The sequence below is a fragment of the Salvelinus sp. IW2-2015 genome, unplaced genomic scaffold (assembly GCF_002910315.2).
Source record: "Salvelinus sp. IW2-2015 unplaced genomic scaffold, ASM291031v2 Un_scaffold1571, whole genome shotgun sequence".
NCBI classification, from domain to species: Eukaryota; Metazoa; Chordata; class Actinopteri; order Salmoniformes; family Salmonidae; genus Salvelinus; species Salvelinus sp. IW2-2015.
The window spans coordinates 218082-233933 of NW_019942999.1; the positions used below are offsets into that span (position 1 = coordinate 218082).

Genomic DNA, 15852 nt, shown 5'->3' on the forward strand with positions numbered 1-15852 from the left:
AATTCAAGAATGTTATTATTTTCAAACTTTTGTGAATGCAACACTTTATTATAGCATAGGCCTGCTACTGTCTGTGGGCTTGCTCGACATGGCAGCCGAAAGAGCAGGCAGCTGCAGACTACAAATCACCTTGCACCAAAAATAACTACTCATTATTATTTGTAAATCAATCAATCAGTCATCAATTACCCACAATGCATTATGGATTTGATATCTATGTCTCGGACATGGCCCTTGCCAACATTATTCAATTATGTACAACTGCAGCCCGCACTTCGGGGCGTTCCTGCATGTGGGAATCCCCCCCCCTCTCCTCGAGCACCCCATTGGTTCCTGCAAGAACACCCACCCCCCACCTCCCCCTCGAAGCATGACATATTCATGCTTGCGTGGCACTTTTGAATGTGGGTCAAAATAAATAATAGTATTATCTGAGTTTTCTTTCACCCCTCTCCACCGGAGGCCTCTTGCTAGCTAACGGGAGCAACACCGGTAGACAGTGTCCTTCGCTCCTGCCTGCCGAACACCTGCCCTCACCATCGTTAATAGAATTGCGGGAAAACAGTGCCCGGCAATTGCGGGAAAACAGTGCCCGACACGGTTTACCGGGCGCCCCCGCCCCCGCCTCCCGCTAACACAGCAGGTGAAAGGCTGGGGTGACACGTGTGCTAGCTGACTAGCTAGCTTGTGAGTTAGAGACACTGTGTGCTAGCTTGATAGTTAGCTAGCACACAGTGTCACCCCTGCATGCTGTGTACCGGAGAAAAACGTGCCCGACAGGCGGGGGCGAAGGACACTGTCTACCGGTTGTCCCCGCTAGCACAGCAGACGGGAGGCTATGGCGACACAACTGTGTGTTAGCTAGTGAGCGACACAGTGTCACTCCCGCCTCCAGCCAGCTGTGTACCGGAGAAAACCGTGCCCGACAGGCGGTGGGCAGTATTGAGTAGCTTGGATGAATAAGGTGCCCAGAGTAAACTGCCTGCTACTCAGTCCCAGTTGCTAATATATGCATAGTATTCGTATATTTGGATAGAAAACACTCTGAAGTTTCTAAAACKGTTTGAATGATGTCTGTGAGTATAACAGAACTCATATGGCAGGCAAAAACCTGAGAAAGAATCCAACCAGGAAGTGGGAAATCTGAGGTTGGTCGTTTTTCAACTCATTCCCTATTGAAGATACAGTGGGGTATTGGTCATGTTGCACTTCCTAAGGCTTCCACTAGATATCAACAGTCTTTAGAACCTTGTTTGATGCTTCTACTGTGAAGTGGGGCCGAATGAGAGGGGATTGAGTAAGGTCTGCCATGAGCTGAACATTCGCTGACCATGCGCGTTCACGTGAGAGCGAGCTCTGTTCCATCGCATTTCTGAAGACAAAGGAATTCTCCGGTTGGAACATTATTGAAGATTTATGTTAAAAACATCCTAAAGATTGATTCTATACTTCGTTTGACATGTTTCTACGGACTGTAATATGACTTTTCGTCTGAACTTTTGCCTGGACCTGCCCAAAACGGAGTAATTTGGACATAAAGGATGGACATTATCGAACAAAACAAACATTTATTGTTGAACGGGGATTCCTGGGAGTGCATTCTGATGAAGATCATCAAAGGTAAGTGAATGTTTATAATGTTATTTCCGACTTCTGTTGACTGCACAATATGGCGGATATCTTTTTGTCTTGTTTGGGCTCTGAGCGCCGTACTCAGATTATTACATGGTTTGCTTTTTCCGTAAAGCTTTTTTGAAATCTGACACAGCGGTTGCATTAAGGAGAAGTGTATCTAAAGTTCCATGCATAACACTTGTATTTTCATCAACATTTATAATGAGTATTTCTGTAAATTGATGTGGCTCTCTGCAAAATCACCGGATGTTTTTGGAACTACTGAATATAACGTGCCAATGTATACTGAGATTTTTTTTATATAAATATGAACTTTATCGAACAAAACATACATGTACTGTGTAACATGAGGTTCTATGAGTGTCATCTGATGAAGATCATCAAAGGTTAGTGATTAATTCTATCTCTATTTCTGATTTTTGTGACTCCTCTCTTTGGCTGGAAAAATGGCTGTGTTTTTCTGTGACTTGGCTCTGACCTAACATAATCGTTTGTGGTGCTTTCGCCGAAAAGCCTATTTGAAATCGGACATGTGGTGGGATTAACAAGAAGTGTATCTTTTAAAWGGTGTGAAATACTTGTATGCTTGAGGACTTTTAATTATGAGATTTCTGTTGTTTGAATTTGGCGCCCTGCACTTTCACTGGCTGTTGTCATATCGATTCCGTTAGCGGGATCTCAGCCATAAGAAGTTTTAAMGCCACCAACTGTTCTGGAGCGCCCACGCCTCCCACCTGTCTTAACTTAAAAATGTAYCAATATAAGTGTAAAGAGGGGTTCCTACATATGCAGGAATGCCCACATGCAGGAACGCCYCGAATTATGGTCCGCAATTGCACCCTTCTCACATTATTTGTGGTGGTGTTGATTGCTCCGCCCCGTTCGGTAGTTTTAGCTGAGCAGAAACTGTGCAACTTGATCTCAAGCATAGTGAAGAACCGTGGGGGGTTCACTCCTGCCTCCAGCCATGCGTGTGAAAGAGTTCCCAGTCACTGAGTGCGCCGAGAATACGAGCTAGAGAGAAGAGGATCACAGAGAGACAGCTGCTATACAGAGAAGATCAAGAAGCAATGGGAGTTTGATAATAAATTAATAAAGTGACAATCGTAGGCTACCGAAACAGTGTTTTGTATTGTCGTTTTCTAATTATTGTTTAAGTTCGTTTGTTTGAGATGCAAGCAATGGATCCAATAACGAAGTGGACACCAAAGCAAGTTGTCGACTGGATGAAAGGTATGGTTGGATCACTTTCACAATAATTGCCCATGTTAACCCCTATATGAAACTTGAAACAGCACCCAATACGGCATATTCGCCATTCCCTGCAACGCGCTTTTTGTTTATTTCGAGTTTCGTTAACCACTATGTGCAGCCGCAAACTGTCGACCCTGACAACTTGTTGCACATAGAACAAAGGTAAACATATGCATAWTCTATTTAGATATTCTTCTTATATATATTGTAAATTACTAATGTTTTGAAGTTTMATTCAAAATATATTACAAGTAACAGCTGTGTTATCTTTGACAGACACTCAAAATGATTGTGACAAGTGAAACAACGTTTCCAGCCAGATTGCAACATTGTTTGAGAAGGGCGCAGTATTGCCACTTGCACTGTTCTTTGAGAAGTCGACTTCAGACCGCGATACATTTTGGCATCTGACTGGCAATAAGAGTAATAACCAAAAACAGTGCAGTCATATGTAGGTTCACAACTTAGCAAGCACAATGTGTTAATAGTTGTTTTTTTTACTAGATGCATAATTGAGTTGAATATGAGTCTTAATGAATTATAATTGTCCCAATAAGCTAGTTATGACAAAATGCTTAACACTGGACTCAACTCAAAACTGTGATATTTGGGTTAAACAAACACAGCTMGGAAAATGTTGTATTGGAACACCTAGCTCTCAAACTCTTCTCCATATGTAGTTTTCAGCCCTTACATTCAAACTGTTGGCTCCATGTGAACTAACGTTACACTTAACGTTTAGAGACGTCAGTAGTCATCGCTTTCAAACCGGTTTTCGAAACATGCTGATGTGCCCCTCATATTTCATATCAGCAAGAAGTAATCTTTMAAATAAAAAAGATACACTTACTGTAGCAGTTTTGCACAGATCCACAAGCTGTCTGTGCCTCCAGTTGTCAAACTACACTTCCTCCCAAGTTAGGCTTACACACAGGTGTTCRGAGCAAGCTAGATAGCTAATTACCACAGGTTGCATCCTACGTCTTACATGAACAAGGGATGTAACATGCAGATAAGGCTATGAGGGAACACTGACCCTAATAAAGGTGTGTAGTAGTTTAACCTTTTGGTTTTGTGAAAATAATTTTTTGCTGATATGAAAGATAAGTTCCTTGTGTTTCCAAAACCATACCTCAAGCAATGTGTTTTAACGTTCAGAGGATCACCGAGATCTTATCAAACCTSCCCTGACCAGAAGATACTATCATCAATAGGTGCTAAAGCAGTTAGCATATATAAATGGGGTATGGAACACCCAGCAGGTTCTTGCTCTGAGACTTCAATCTGGAATGCTGGTTATGGAAATGTATGACATCGCCAAAGGACTATTTTCTTTGAACTACCTGAGCCCTTTCACAACGTTGKCATGTAAAGTGACTGTCTGCTACTGGTATATGAAGTATCAACAGTCACCGATACACAGCTACACTCCACCTTTGTTTCAAGAGATGTCATGGGAAGTATATGAAACATTTTAGGTGGATAGAAGTGCCTCTTGTGCTCGCCCTTATCAAAATCTGAAGGATCAAAAGGTGTTTCAACTTTCAAGAACTTAAATGTAAATGTAAGTACAATATGTCAACATGACCCAAGGCCATCTGCCAGTGAATTATCTCAACCTGGTCTCAGAGCATTTCGTATTATTTTGTACGTAAATCCGAAACACTCCATTTAGGATCATATGTTACGTATGGTATGTATTAATTTGTGGCTGTCCATCATCCATTTCGTATGATATGGTACAAATTTGCAAAACGTATGATATGTTACGAATTATAGCTAGGTGGCTAATGTTAGCTAGCTCGTTAACATTAACTAGGAGTTAGGTAAATGGGTTAGAGTTAGTGGGAAGGGTTAGCTAACGTGCAAAGTAGTAAGTAGGTGAAAAGTTGCTCAAATGCATGAGATTGAACTCGTARCCTTTGGGTTGCTTGATGTTYGGGTTATATGCCCGACCAACCACCCTCCCTTTCCTTTTTGCCTGAAGTAACAATACCAAACATAACATGTCATACTAAATGGTGTGTCTCAGAGTTACATACAGAATAAGACCAGGTTGAGTATCTGTATGTCAAGAGAAAAGAAAGAACTGAAATGGTTTGATATATCCTAGGGTCTTGATTTTTTTCAGAGTAAAGTTATTTGATAGTTCCTATTTCTTTCACTTCCCTGAACTGAAAATCAACAGCCGCCCGCTCTTCAGTAGTTGCTGAATGAAGCAAACCTGGTGTGTAGGCCTCCTACTGTTCCTGTTCAGTGTGTAGATGTGCTAAAGGGATTGTGGGGGGTTACTCTGTGCACCCAATGAATAGAGCCAGTTCAGTGGATGGAGGGTGGATTAGCTCAGTAGACAGCCAGAGAGAAGAACGAGCAGGTCCTGTCTGACTCAGCAGTTATCCACTGGAGGGTCTTACCACTGGATTTTTAGAGGGCTCTGTTCTGTGGACAGCCAATGAACAGCCGCTGTGCCTAMAATGACAACGGGCCATTTGTGCCTAACATGCGGTTTAAACTCAACAAACACCAGTGATGCCTGTGCTAATTGCCCTACGGTTGTTTTCTTCAGAGGGATCATGGTTGCTTTAGTGTGTTTTTGGTCAACAGACGTTTGTTGACTTGATTGTTTGAAGCTTATTAGTTGTGGTCCGTGAATGTATATTGTGACTGAAGGCTAGTTAAATCTCTCCATTTAACATTGTGTTGGACTGGATGTCCTGCGGCGCCATTCTCACTAGGTCGTCAAGCGATCAATTAAAGGATTACATTTATTTTTCAGGTCCAGCTGAAACTTGACTTCCTCTTTTAACTGCCTCGTAATAAAGCAACACCTCACGGCACAACGCCTTTCCCCAATGTGACCTACTTGTTGTGTGTATGTACTGACATGTATGTTTAACTGACAGATGTAAACACACGCACACTACATGGTAATGCATGTCAATTATTTTTTGTCAGACCCCAGTAAGACTAGCTGTTGCCATTGGCGCCAGCTAATGGGGGTCTTAATTAAATCAAACCCCTCTGAATTGGAGAGGTGCGGGGGCTGCCACATTGGGTGCCCGGGGAGCTGCTGTTGTGGAGGTTTAAATGCCTTGCTTTGACAGATTTTTCAACTTGTCGGCTCAGGGATTCAAACTGGCAACCTTTCGGTTATTGGCCCAATGCTCTAACCACTAGGCTACCTGCCACCACTCRCCATACTACCTTATGCACTAATATAGTGGAATTCACTTTATAAAGTTTGAATTCAAATTAAAATGTTCCTTTGCAATTGTACTAACAAACAAAAGCACACAGACACATGTAGGACCACACCGGGTTTAGAAGTTGATGGCAGACTCCAGTCATTTTCCAAATATAGTCTTGAATCCATGACTAATGCCCAGACTGAGGTGAGCTAGTGATATTCTGAGAATGCTTAGTTCAAAATTCAGCTGAGTAGTTTCACACTTTCAACTCAATACATTTTTTTCTCCCTACTTGTCCTCCTACTTACTTGGGAAATTGTGTCAAGTTTGTTCAGGCAATCCCGAATATGCAAATTTACACATACTGTTCAAGTTGGTGAGTAAGAAGAGGCATTCATGGTAATGTGAGTTTTGCCACACATAAACTGTCTGCTGACTAGTTTTAAGATAAATATCAGCAGTATAGTGTTACAGTAACGGTATGTTCCAAGGTCTTCAATATTTGACAACGAAATACTCCAATCGCAACTGCTCTTGCATGCAGACTGTTGTAATTGGTGTGAGAAATGTAGCGACAGGTTTATTTTTAAGCAATGGGTCATGATTAGCAAGTGGTTGATCTAGTGGCCTACATCTGTCCCAATGAGGTAACAGGATGGAAGTTTCAAAAGTAAAGAGTGTGCATTGACATGCCAAATTGGTGATTGGCATTGGCATGCCACATTGGTGATTAGCATTGGCATGCCACATTGGTGATTAGCATTGACATGCCACATTGGTGATTAGCATGTGTGTACAGGATTGTGCATGCAGTAAGAGTGTACAATCATAGCCGCAAGAAGACGTTTGGGGGTGGGGGGTGCTGCAATAATGTTTTCCGAGGCTATGTATGCGGTGCACTCTCATGCCCAGTGGCGTTGCTTATGGAGCATGTCCGAGGCCTTCTCATGATCCTTATCAGGCAATAATCGTGTCGCCGCGTAGTGTTGACCCTTATTAAGCCATGCGCCTCTCTCTACTACACATGAGAATGCCCTTCTCTCTCCTCCCRTATGCTGGTACATGTTTGAACAGTCCTCACAATGAAGGCTTTATTAATCCCCTAAGATAACCTGCATCGACTGTGTGTACAGCCAGCAGAGAGGCAGGTGTTCATGTCATCTGAACTGGTCTTGGCGCCACGGGACTCCCCTCCACCCTACTAGTGTCTCGTTCATAGAAGTAAAGAGGCAGGTTTTTCCATGGAAAYCATTCAGATAAAACCGTGTCCTTTGTCACTAACCAATTTCCAGTCATCCTGTCATTCTCTCTTTAGAGCTGACCTATTGATCTAGAGAGATCTGTGGGACTTCCTAGTGGGAAGGGTTTTAGACTTCTGGGAAGCTGTGTAAGAGGATTTTCCCCGGGGGACAGGGACTTGAAAGTGATGACGATAGTTGCGCCCTGCCTGTCCTGTTTCTCACAGGCCCATGTGTTTTAACCTGATCGGTAAGAGCTCACCACATGGGGACTTCTTAATACGTCGCTAATATTTCTCCTTTGTCCTAGTTGTGTGCAACAGTATTGGATTGAGTGAGTTGGTGGTTAGGCCAAGGATTTAATCATTTATTAGAATGTACACAATATTTTCTGAGGTTGATAAAAGGTTGCAAACTGTAAACCAGAATCCGTTGACATTTGCATGATCCACCAACATTCATTTTATGATGCTCTGGAAACTGGGCAGCAGCAGTTTGCTTTTCATGTGCATCGCAAATCTCCCAGATCATCTGAGCTTAGCAGTGCTGCTAGAGGTTTGGCCCCAGTCTGCCCTAAAAGTATTGGCCTCAAACACACACAGAGCTTAACACTTGTGGACTGAAAAGAACTGAAACCTGAGGTGGCACTGCACAGGGCACACACGGGTCACTGCAGCATAGTGGTTGACTGCCCATGCAGAGAGTTGTTTGTGTGTGCGCTTGAGATCGAGAGATGGTGTACCTCAACTTCRGAATCATTTRASGGATATTCCTGGACTTAACATAGTGTTGTAAACAACTTACATGGTTGGTATTTATTTTGACCCCACAAAAGAATGTCTTTTAATTAYGTGTTTTGTGTTATGCACAGTGACGACAAATAAGCCATCAGTGACAAATAGGCCTTTTAGATAAGGGCAGGAAGTGCACACTACAGTGGTGTTGCTGGTAATACCAAAGCATTATGGAGTCAGCTATGCTATAACAGTCACTGGATRTGACAGGAATGTGTTGGGCTGGCTTTCTGCTACTGAACCAAACTACTGCCTCAGTGAATCAGCAGTGAAAACACGCATGAATGTCCTTTTATGCACTTGCCCCACCAGTTGCTTCTAGAGGATTTACATGCCTGAGCCAGAATGACTGCTCAGCCTCTCTCGGTAAAGAACACACTGCATATACACATACAAGTCCAAGTCCTCTCACTCCCCCTCACACTGTTATTGTTCGCTCATTTATCCTAAGCGCTCTCATGCTACAACAAAATTAACATATGTTGTATACTGGGAATTGAGCAATATTTTGTGGCTCTCAAGTATGCCTAGATGGTCATGTATACTGTATGATATGTGAGACCGCATGTAAAGAACATGTCTAGGCAAGTCTACGTTCTACCAACCACAGGCTGTCCCAAGCGATTGCATTCCTCATGTTGGCTATCCCCACCGCTGACATTAACATGTAATGTCTAGGGTTGCTCATTTTGGGGAATATTCAGAGGTGAAAACTCCATGGAAATGAATGAAAATATGCTAATTAATATTCATACCATTTAAATGTAGATGTTTTTTTTCATTGGATATATTTACCATATCATATGGAGACATAATTGCAAATTATTAAATCCTTCCAATAAATTATTAAATCCTTCCAACCTTGTTGAGGATGGCTCGTTGTCAGGCTCAAAGCCTCAAATTTGCCCGGCTGGCCACCAATTTTTCAACCCTTGTATTGGTCAGCCTGTTGCGTGCTTTGGTATGTGTGTTACCAAACAAGGACCGAATGCGCTTTGAKGCGGCTGATGTTGGTGGGATTTGGAGGATGATGGAGGCAACAGGGGAAAGAGCCTCAGATCCACAAAGTCCCTTCCACCAGTTGGCTGATGAGATATGTTGGCACCACTGCCATATTGCAWCYMYATCCCAAAGCCCTTGCTTGGAAGWGTACTTCGCCAGACTGCCAAGAACCTTGCCCTCATCCAGGCCAAGGTGGCGAGACACAYTAGTGATGACACCATAGGCCTTGTTRATCTCTGCACCAGACATGATGCTCTTGCCAGCATACTTGGGGTCCAACATGTACGCTGYGGYGTGTATRGGCTTCAGGCAGAAGTCTTCACGCTTTTTGATGCRTTTCAGAAYTGCAGTTTCCTCTGCTTGGAGCAACAGTGAAGTGGGCAGGGYAGTACSGATTTCTTCTCTTACATCTGCAAGCAGAGTCTGAACATCAGACAGSATGGCATTGTCKCCCTCAATCCGTGCAATATCTACTGCTATAGGTTTCAGGCTGCTTACCACTCTCGCCCAAAATACATMATCCWRGAGGATCCTCTTGATKGTCCTGTCCATATTGGCAGACTGTGATATGGCCATTTCTTGGAAAGACACCTTCCCCACCAGGAGACTGTCAAACATGATGACAACACCACTCCAGCAGGTGTTGCTGGRCAGCTTCAATGTGGTGCTCTTATTCTTCTCACTTTGCTTGGTGAGGTAGATATGCTGCTATTACTTGATGATCCGTCACATACCTAACCATTTCCTTGGCTCTCTTGCAGAGTGTATCCAWTGTTTTCAGTGCCATGATGTCMTTGAGGAGCAGATTCAATGCATGAGCAGCACAGCCAATGGGTGTGATGTGAGGGTAGGACTCCTCCACTTTAGACCAAGCAGCTTTCATGTTCGCAGCATTGTCTGTCACCAGTGCAAATACCTCTGTGGTCCAAGGTCATTGACTGCCTTCAGCTCATCTGCAATGTAGAGACGGTGTGTCTGTTGTCCCTTGTCTGTGCTCTTGTAGAATACTGGTTGAGGGGTGGCGATGATGTAGTTAATTATTCCTTGCCCACAACATTCGACCACCCATCAGAGATGATTGCAATACAGTCTGCTTTCTCTATGATTTGCTTGACCTTCACTTGAACTCTGTTGAACTCTGCATCCAGCAAATGAGTAGATACAGCATGTCTGGTTGGAGGGGTGTATGCTGGGCAAAGAACATTCAGAAATCTCTTCCAATACACATTGCCTGTRAGCATCAGAGTTGAACCAGTTGCATACACAGCTCGAGCAAGACATTCATCAGCATTTCTCTGACTACGTTCCTCCATTGTCAAAAAAACTTCTGATTCCAGGAGGACCATGAGCTGTTGCTATCGATAAGGTGTCACCTCGAATAGAAGTAAAGGGACTTTTGTCAGAGGTTGCTTGTTGTGAGCTTTATGCACTTGGCCAGATGATTCTGCATCTTTGTTGYATTCTTCACATGATTTGGCACAGTATTTGCAAATGTACACAGCTTTTCCTTCTACATTAGCTGCAGTGAAATGTATCCACACGTCAGATAGTGCCCGTRGCATTTTCCTGTAAAGATTYGAAAAAAASTGTAATAAAAATACAATTCCATGAACAGATAAATAGTTAAGCAGTTAGATTAAACAACTCCTTTGTAAGATAAATGTTTGAAAATGAAACATGTATGGAAACAGGTGAATTAACACTCCTCAGTTAGCATGCTCAAGCAAGCTAAAACCCACATGGTAGCAAAAACTAACTAGCAGAAATTAACAAGTTAGAAATTATTTAAACACACTGTCACGATCRTCGTAACGTGGAAGAGAGGAGGACCAAGGCGCAGCGTGATAACAATACATCTTCCTTTTATTTGAAGACGAAACGAAAACTATACAAGCTAGACAAAACAACAAACGACCGTGAAGCTATAAAACGAAAGTGCAGACACAAGCAACTAACGTAAAGACATAGACAATCACCCACRAACTACCTAATGAATATGGCTGCCTAAATATGGTTCCCAATCAGAGACAACGATAGACAGCTGTCTCTAATTGAGAACCAATCTAGGCAACCATAGACATACATACACCTAGACTGAACACTGCCCCATAAACATACAAAAAACCCTAGACAATACAAAACACATACATCCCCCATGTCACACCCTGACCTAACTAAAATAATAAAGAAAGCAAAGATAACTAAGGCCAGGGCGTGACACACACTTTGCTGTAGGCTACTATTTACAAGTTAACAAAAAATGATGTATGTCACAATATAWTCACCCCACCCAGGATTGTAATACAAAACTTACTAGAAAGCATGTAGTCCTTGGCTCAGACAGTGTAGTAGTGCGGGCTCAATAGCATCTCATTAGTGTGCAAGATCTTGAGAATCAGCTGTACACTGAGTGCACTGCACATGTGATGGAAGAATGCACTGTGCATGCAGAGGGTTGCAATTCCATTGAATTGGGGATAGTTTAAACAAAATATCCCACAATACCTAGAACTTGCCTTACGTGTATCCCACAAAAAAAGGTTCACTGTTATAAGCTAACTTTTTTATTTTTGATGAATTTAAGCAAAATCCCAGGGCTTAACTTCCCATGAAAAATTTCCAGAAGATTCGCTGTTGAATTGGCGCCTTTTCCTAGACCGTGTTGCTATGTGCATAATGGCACAGTTAACCAGTATATTGGTGTTGAGAACAATTCCACACATCTGACTTCCCCTTTTACCTCATGAGCAACCAGTAGCCTAAACATTCCTCAGTTTCGAGTTTATTTGTCACGTCCTCTGCATCCATTTTCTGTTATGGTGTTCAGAGTTTGTTATAACCAATTTATTGATGTGATTGACATGCTGTAGGTCAGGCCATATTGGTCATGTGCATGCGATGCATACATGTGTCACGTAAAGAGAGCTAGGGTTGAGGGAATAGGGAATGTTTTTCCTAAACAAATTAGGGATTTCAGTAACAACTTTATAGTCAGAAATGGCTGTAATTATGATGCAGCTTCAGCAACACGGACAGCGCGATACACACTGTTGATGTTCTGTGGTGGTCGCTGCAGCAGGGAGGAGAGGGAGATAACGGGTGCTAGTCACAGTCACTCACTGTCTTCTTTTTTTTTTTTTTTACACAGTGCAGCAAGTCTGARCCTGGCCCGGCACAATCAAATCAATTTCTGGTCGGACTACCTCTAGTCATTTTTTTGTGTGTCCTAATTATTTAATCAACCCGTGTGCTTAAAGCATCAGACAAGCTCATTGAAAATAGTTGATTTGATTTAAAAAAAACATAGAATGTGTCTACATATGGAAAATACATGTTTAAAAATKTTGACCAATCGATTTGTCGAAATAACAGACGACTCTTCGTCGGCCAATATTATTTTTTTAGTCGAAGACAGCCCTAGTAATGTCTGCCTTTTGTAGTTTAACTTATATGTTAGCACTCAGACTACTGATATCTCCTGTCTCAAGGAGAATATTACCATTTCAGTGGTCCAACACAATCCTATAACTAGGATTTGTGTGTGCTTCTTTTCATTCAGAATGTGCTTCTTTCCATCCATTCAGGTCTGTCAATGTACTGTAAGTGTTGGCAAGCATCCATATCTAGCTAGATATGTTTACWCACTGTAACTGCCTCTTTAGATCAGCCACCTCTTGTTGACTCCCTACATTAAAATGTCCTGATGTACAAAGCAGCTGTGATGGACCCGCTTTCTTTTCCCACATTCCTCTAGCAGTACTTTGAGTCCCTGGGCTCCCTGGTGTGGCTCTCCTTACTGTGGCCCTACGGCCATGGCAGGCAGGGTGGTGAGAGAATGGATGGATGAGGGAGGTTTGGCGGGCTTCAACCAGGATATGAAAAACACCTGGTGGACCCTTGGGAAATACCACTGTCTTTTTGGTTAATTACAAGTCAACTGTGTGTGTGTGTTTGTTCAGATGTTTTGTGTGGATTTTACAGTTTTATGACATCACTAACAAGGGGTAGATAAGGCAAAATGGATGTGCCAGGCTTCGGTTTTCATTGAAATGTGATGGGACTGGGAGTCACCTTTTTTGTTTTGTAGTTAAAGGAGGGTTGTGAAAATTTCCTCCCATTGAAGTCATACCTCTTAAGGGGAAAAACTGACACATGCTTTAAAGGCTTTGTCTTTAGTTCCTTCCTCCAGGGTTCCCCTTTACCCTCCAGGGACTGGGCTTTCATGGAATGATGATCAACCTAGTTTTCCACCAATATCTTGGAGGAATTCGCTGACACATTTGCTTTTCCAGAGGTCTGCTCCTTCATAGAGTACTTGTTAGTGCTGTATCATGTTCTGTGTGGGTAATTGCAGCGGTGCCGAATGGCCTGCTGTGTTCTATTATCTGATGAATTCAATTGCTAATATCATGTCAAATTCATACTAATCCTCTCCCCAAACAGAAGTACTAAGCCCTTGAATTTCAAACAACACACTTTTCCTTGTCAACCTACGCTGAATGGGCACTACAAAAGAATTGAGGTGTGTTTTGAATGGTCGAACTATAATGTTTAGCTACCCAGCAGCACCTGCATTTGTTTAAACAGGAAGGGTAGGGGTGAGGCCTGACTCAGACAAAGAGAAAATCTCAATTGGTTTTGCTCGACTCGTATCGCCTCTCTCCTCCGTCCTCTCAACGCCTACTTTTGAAAAAGGTCAAAGGTAATGAAGGAGCTAAGGGGAGGAAACGTGGAAACAAATGCTCTTGATTGAAATGACTCTCCTTCTCCACTCTCACGTCATCAGGCAAATTATCATTAACGGGGTGGAATCCCAAAATAAATGTTTAAAGTTATAAAAGCAAATTGAACTAGATGTGCAAGACATTTTACAGATGAAAGGATAAGTTGCGTATCGTTTTTAAATATGTGGATGCTTTTTCTCAGAGAAAACAGCTGATTCAAAGGGGGTATGGCGGATTTCAAACACTTCCGTGCTAGCACCCAAAAAGGATACTCTTGTGCATTCTCTGCTGAAGTAGGTAATCGAGGTGAGCAGACTTCTCTGTTCTACTAACGAATTGACTTACTCGAGCATTTGACCACTAATTGGTTACTGGGTCACGGATGAGTCGAGGAGAGTACTGACTCCCAAAGAGTCAGTACTCGGGGAGCATCATGGGATATGATATGTTTTCCTTTCATTGGTGCTCACGGGGAAAAGCTGCCTCCTTTTCACCACCTCTACTTCTGTTTCCTAAGTCCCATTTTAGACCAATTTCCAGTCAACAGTAAATTCACGTTGACAGAGAATTTCGGTGGGTTTAATTGACAATCTGTTTCTCATTTTTGTTCTGTCATGATAGTGTTGAGAGACATGAAACCGGTGCGTAGAAAGGGTCAAACAAGAGAAGCGCACCTGGAAATGAAAAGGGTGTGTTTTTGTGGTAAAAAAAAAAAGAACGATTATTGCCGCGTTACTGTTCCACCGCCAGAAGGAACTGGTCGATCATTCATGATTTGTGGGAGTTCTTCCCTTCTGTTTGTGTGTCACTCACATGCATCATAAGAGATCTGGAAACACATTGTGTGTCAGAGAGAGTGAGACCCCGGCAGTGGTATAAAGTAGTTTTACGAAAGTACTTTACAAGTCATTTTTTGGGGAGGTATCTGTACTTTACTAAACTATTTATATTTTTGACTTGTACTTTTACTTCACTACATTCCTAAAAAAATATATGTACTTTTTACTCCATACAGTATTCGTTACATATTAAATGCTTAGCAGGGCAGAAAATGGCCCAACATTCCTACTGCCTCTGATCTGGCAGACTCACTAAACACAAATGCTTTGTTTTTAAATGATGTCTGAGCGTTGGAGTGTGACTAGCCGTAAATAAATAAATAAATAAATAAATAAAACAAGAATTGTGCAGTCTGGTTTGCTTAATATAAGGATTTTTTAAATTATTTGTTCATTTGATACTTAAGTATATTTAAAACCAAATACTTTTAGATTTAGGTGGCTGATCTAAGTAGTATTTTACTGAGTGACTTTTGAGTCCTTTTCCATGAAGGTATCTTTATTTTTACTCAAGTATGACAATTGGGAACTTTTCCCACCACTGGATGCAGGTATGTCATTAACGTGGCAGAGCAGGAGTCTGTGTGCTGTGCCACTGCCTGGCAGTGATATGGATGTCTGTCTGCGTTGTRCCCTGCTGTGTCACACTGGCTGGTCACGCTGTCACTCACAGATGGCATACCACTGAAGATGACTCACCATCAGCCTCTCCCACACAGAGAACAGGATCGACTCATCTCCCTCTGTTCCGAAGGATCTGAGCGCTAGCTGTCGGGACTCATATTACATTCAAATGTTCATTTCAGTTCTAATGTACAGTGTCTAATCTGAGTAAGAGGGCATTTGGGTGGCTGTGAAATTTCAATGAAAGCGATACAACCCGTCATTGTGGTGTTGATTTCCAGCATATTGCTTGTTACGCGTGTTTAATGACATGCCGTTTTCTGTCCTATGTGTGCTGATGACTTTATGGTCTTCAGTGGACAGAGTAACAATGCTCAATCCCTTTGACCCCCCCCCCCCCCCCATCTCCTCTATCCCTGACCTAGATGTGTGTAGGCTGTAAATCTTTCCAAACCGGACGTCCGTTCTCTCCCCTCTTCCCCCTCCCCCATTTCATCAATGGCAGCTGATATCTTCACAAGTGTCTTTGTTTGAGACTGAACCATACGTTTCCC

The 15852-nt window shown here is 42.4% G+C and overlaps 1 protein-coding gene across 1 annotated transcript in view; it reads left to right on the forward strand.

Annotated features, from left to right (window-relative positions):
• Window positions 1-2650: 2650 nt before the first annotated feature.
• LOC112071292 (connector enhancer of kinase suppressor of ras 3-like) overlaps window positions 2651-15852 on the forward strand; it is a 36244-nt gene continuing 23042 nt past the window's right edge. Inside the window, exon 1 of the mRNA XM_024138758.2 lies at window positions 2651-2868. Coding sequence (XP_023994526.2) covers window positions 2808-2868 — 61 coding nt within the window. The 5' untranslated portion in view covers window positions 2651-2807. The remainder of the gene's footprint in view (window positions 2869-15852) is intronic.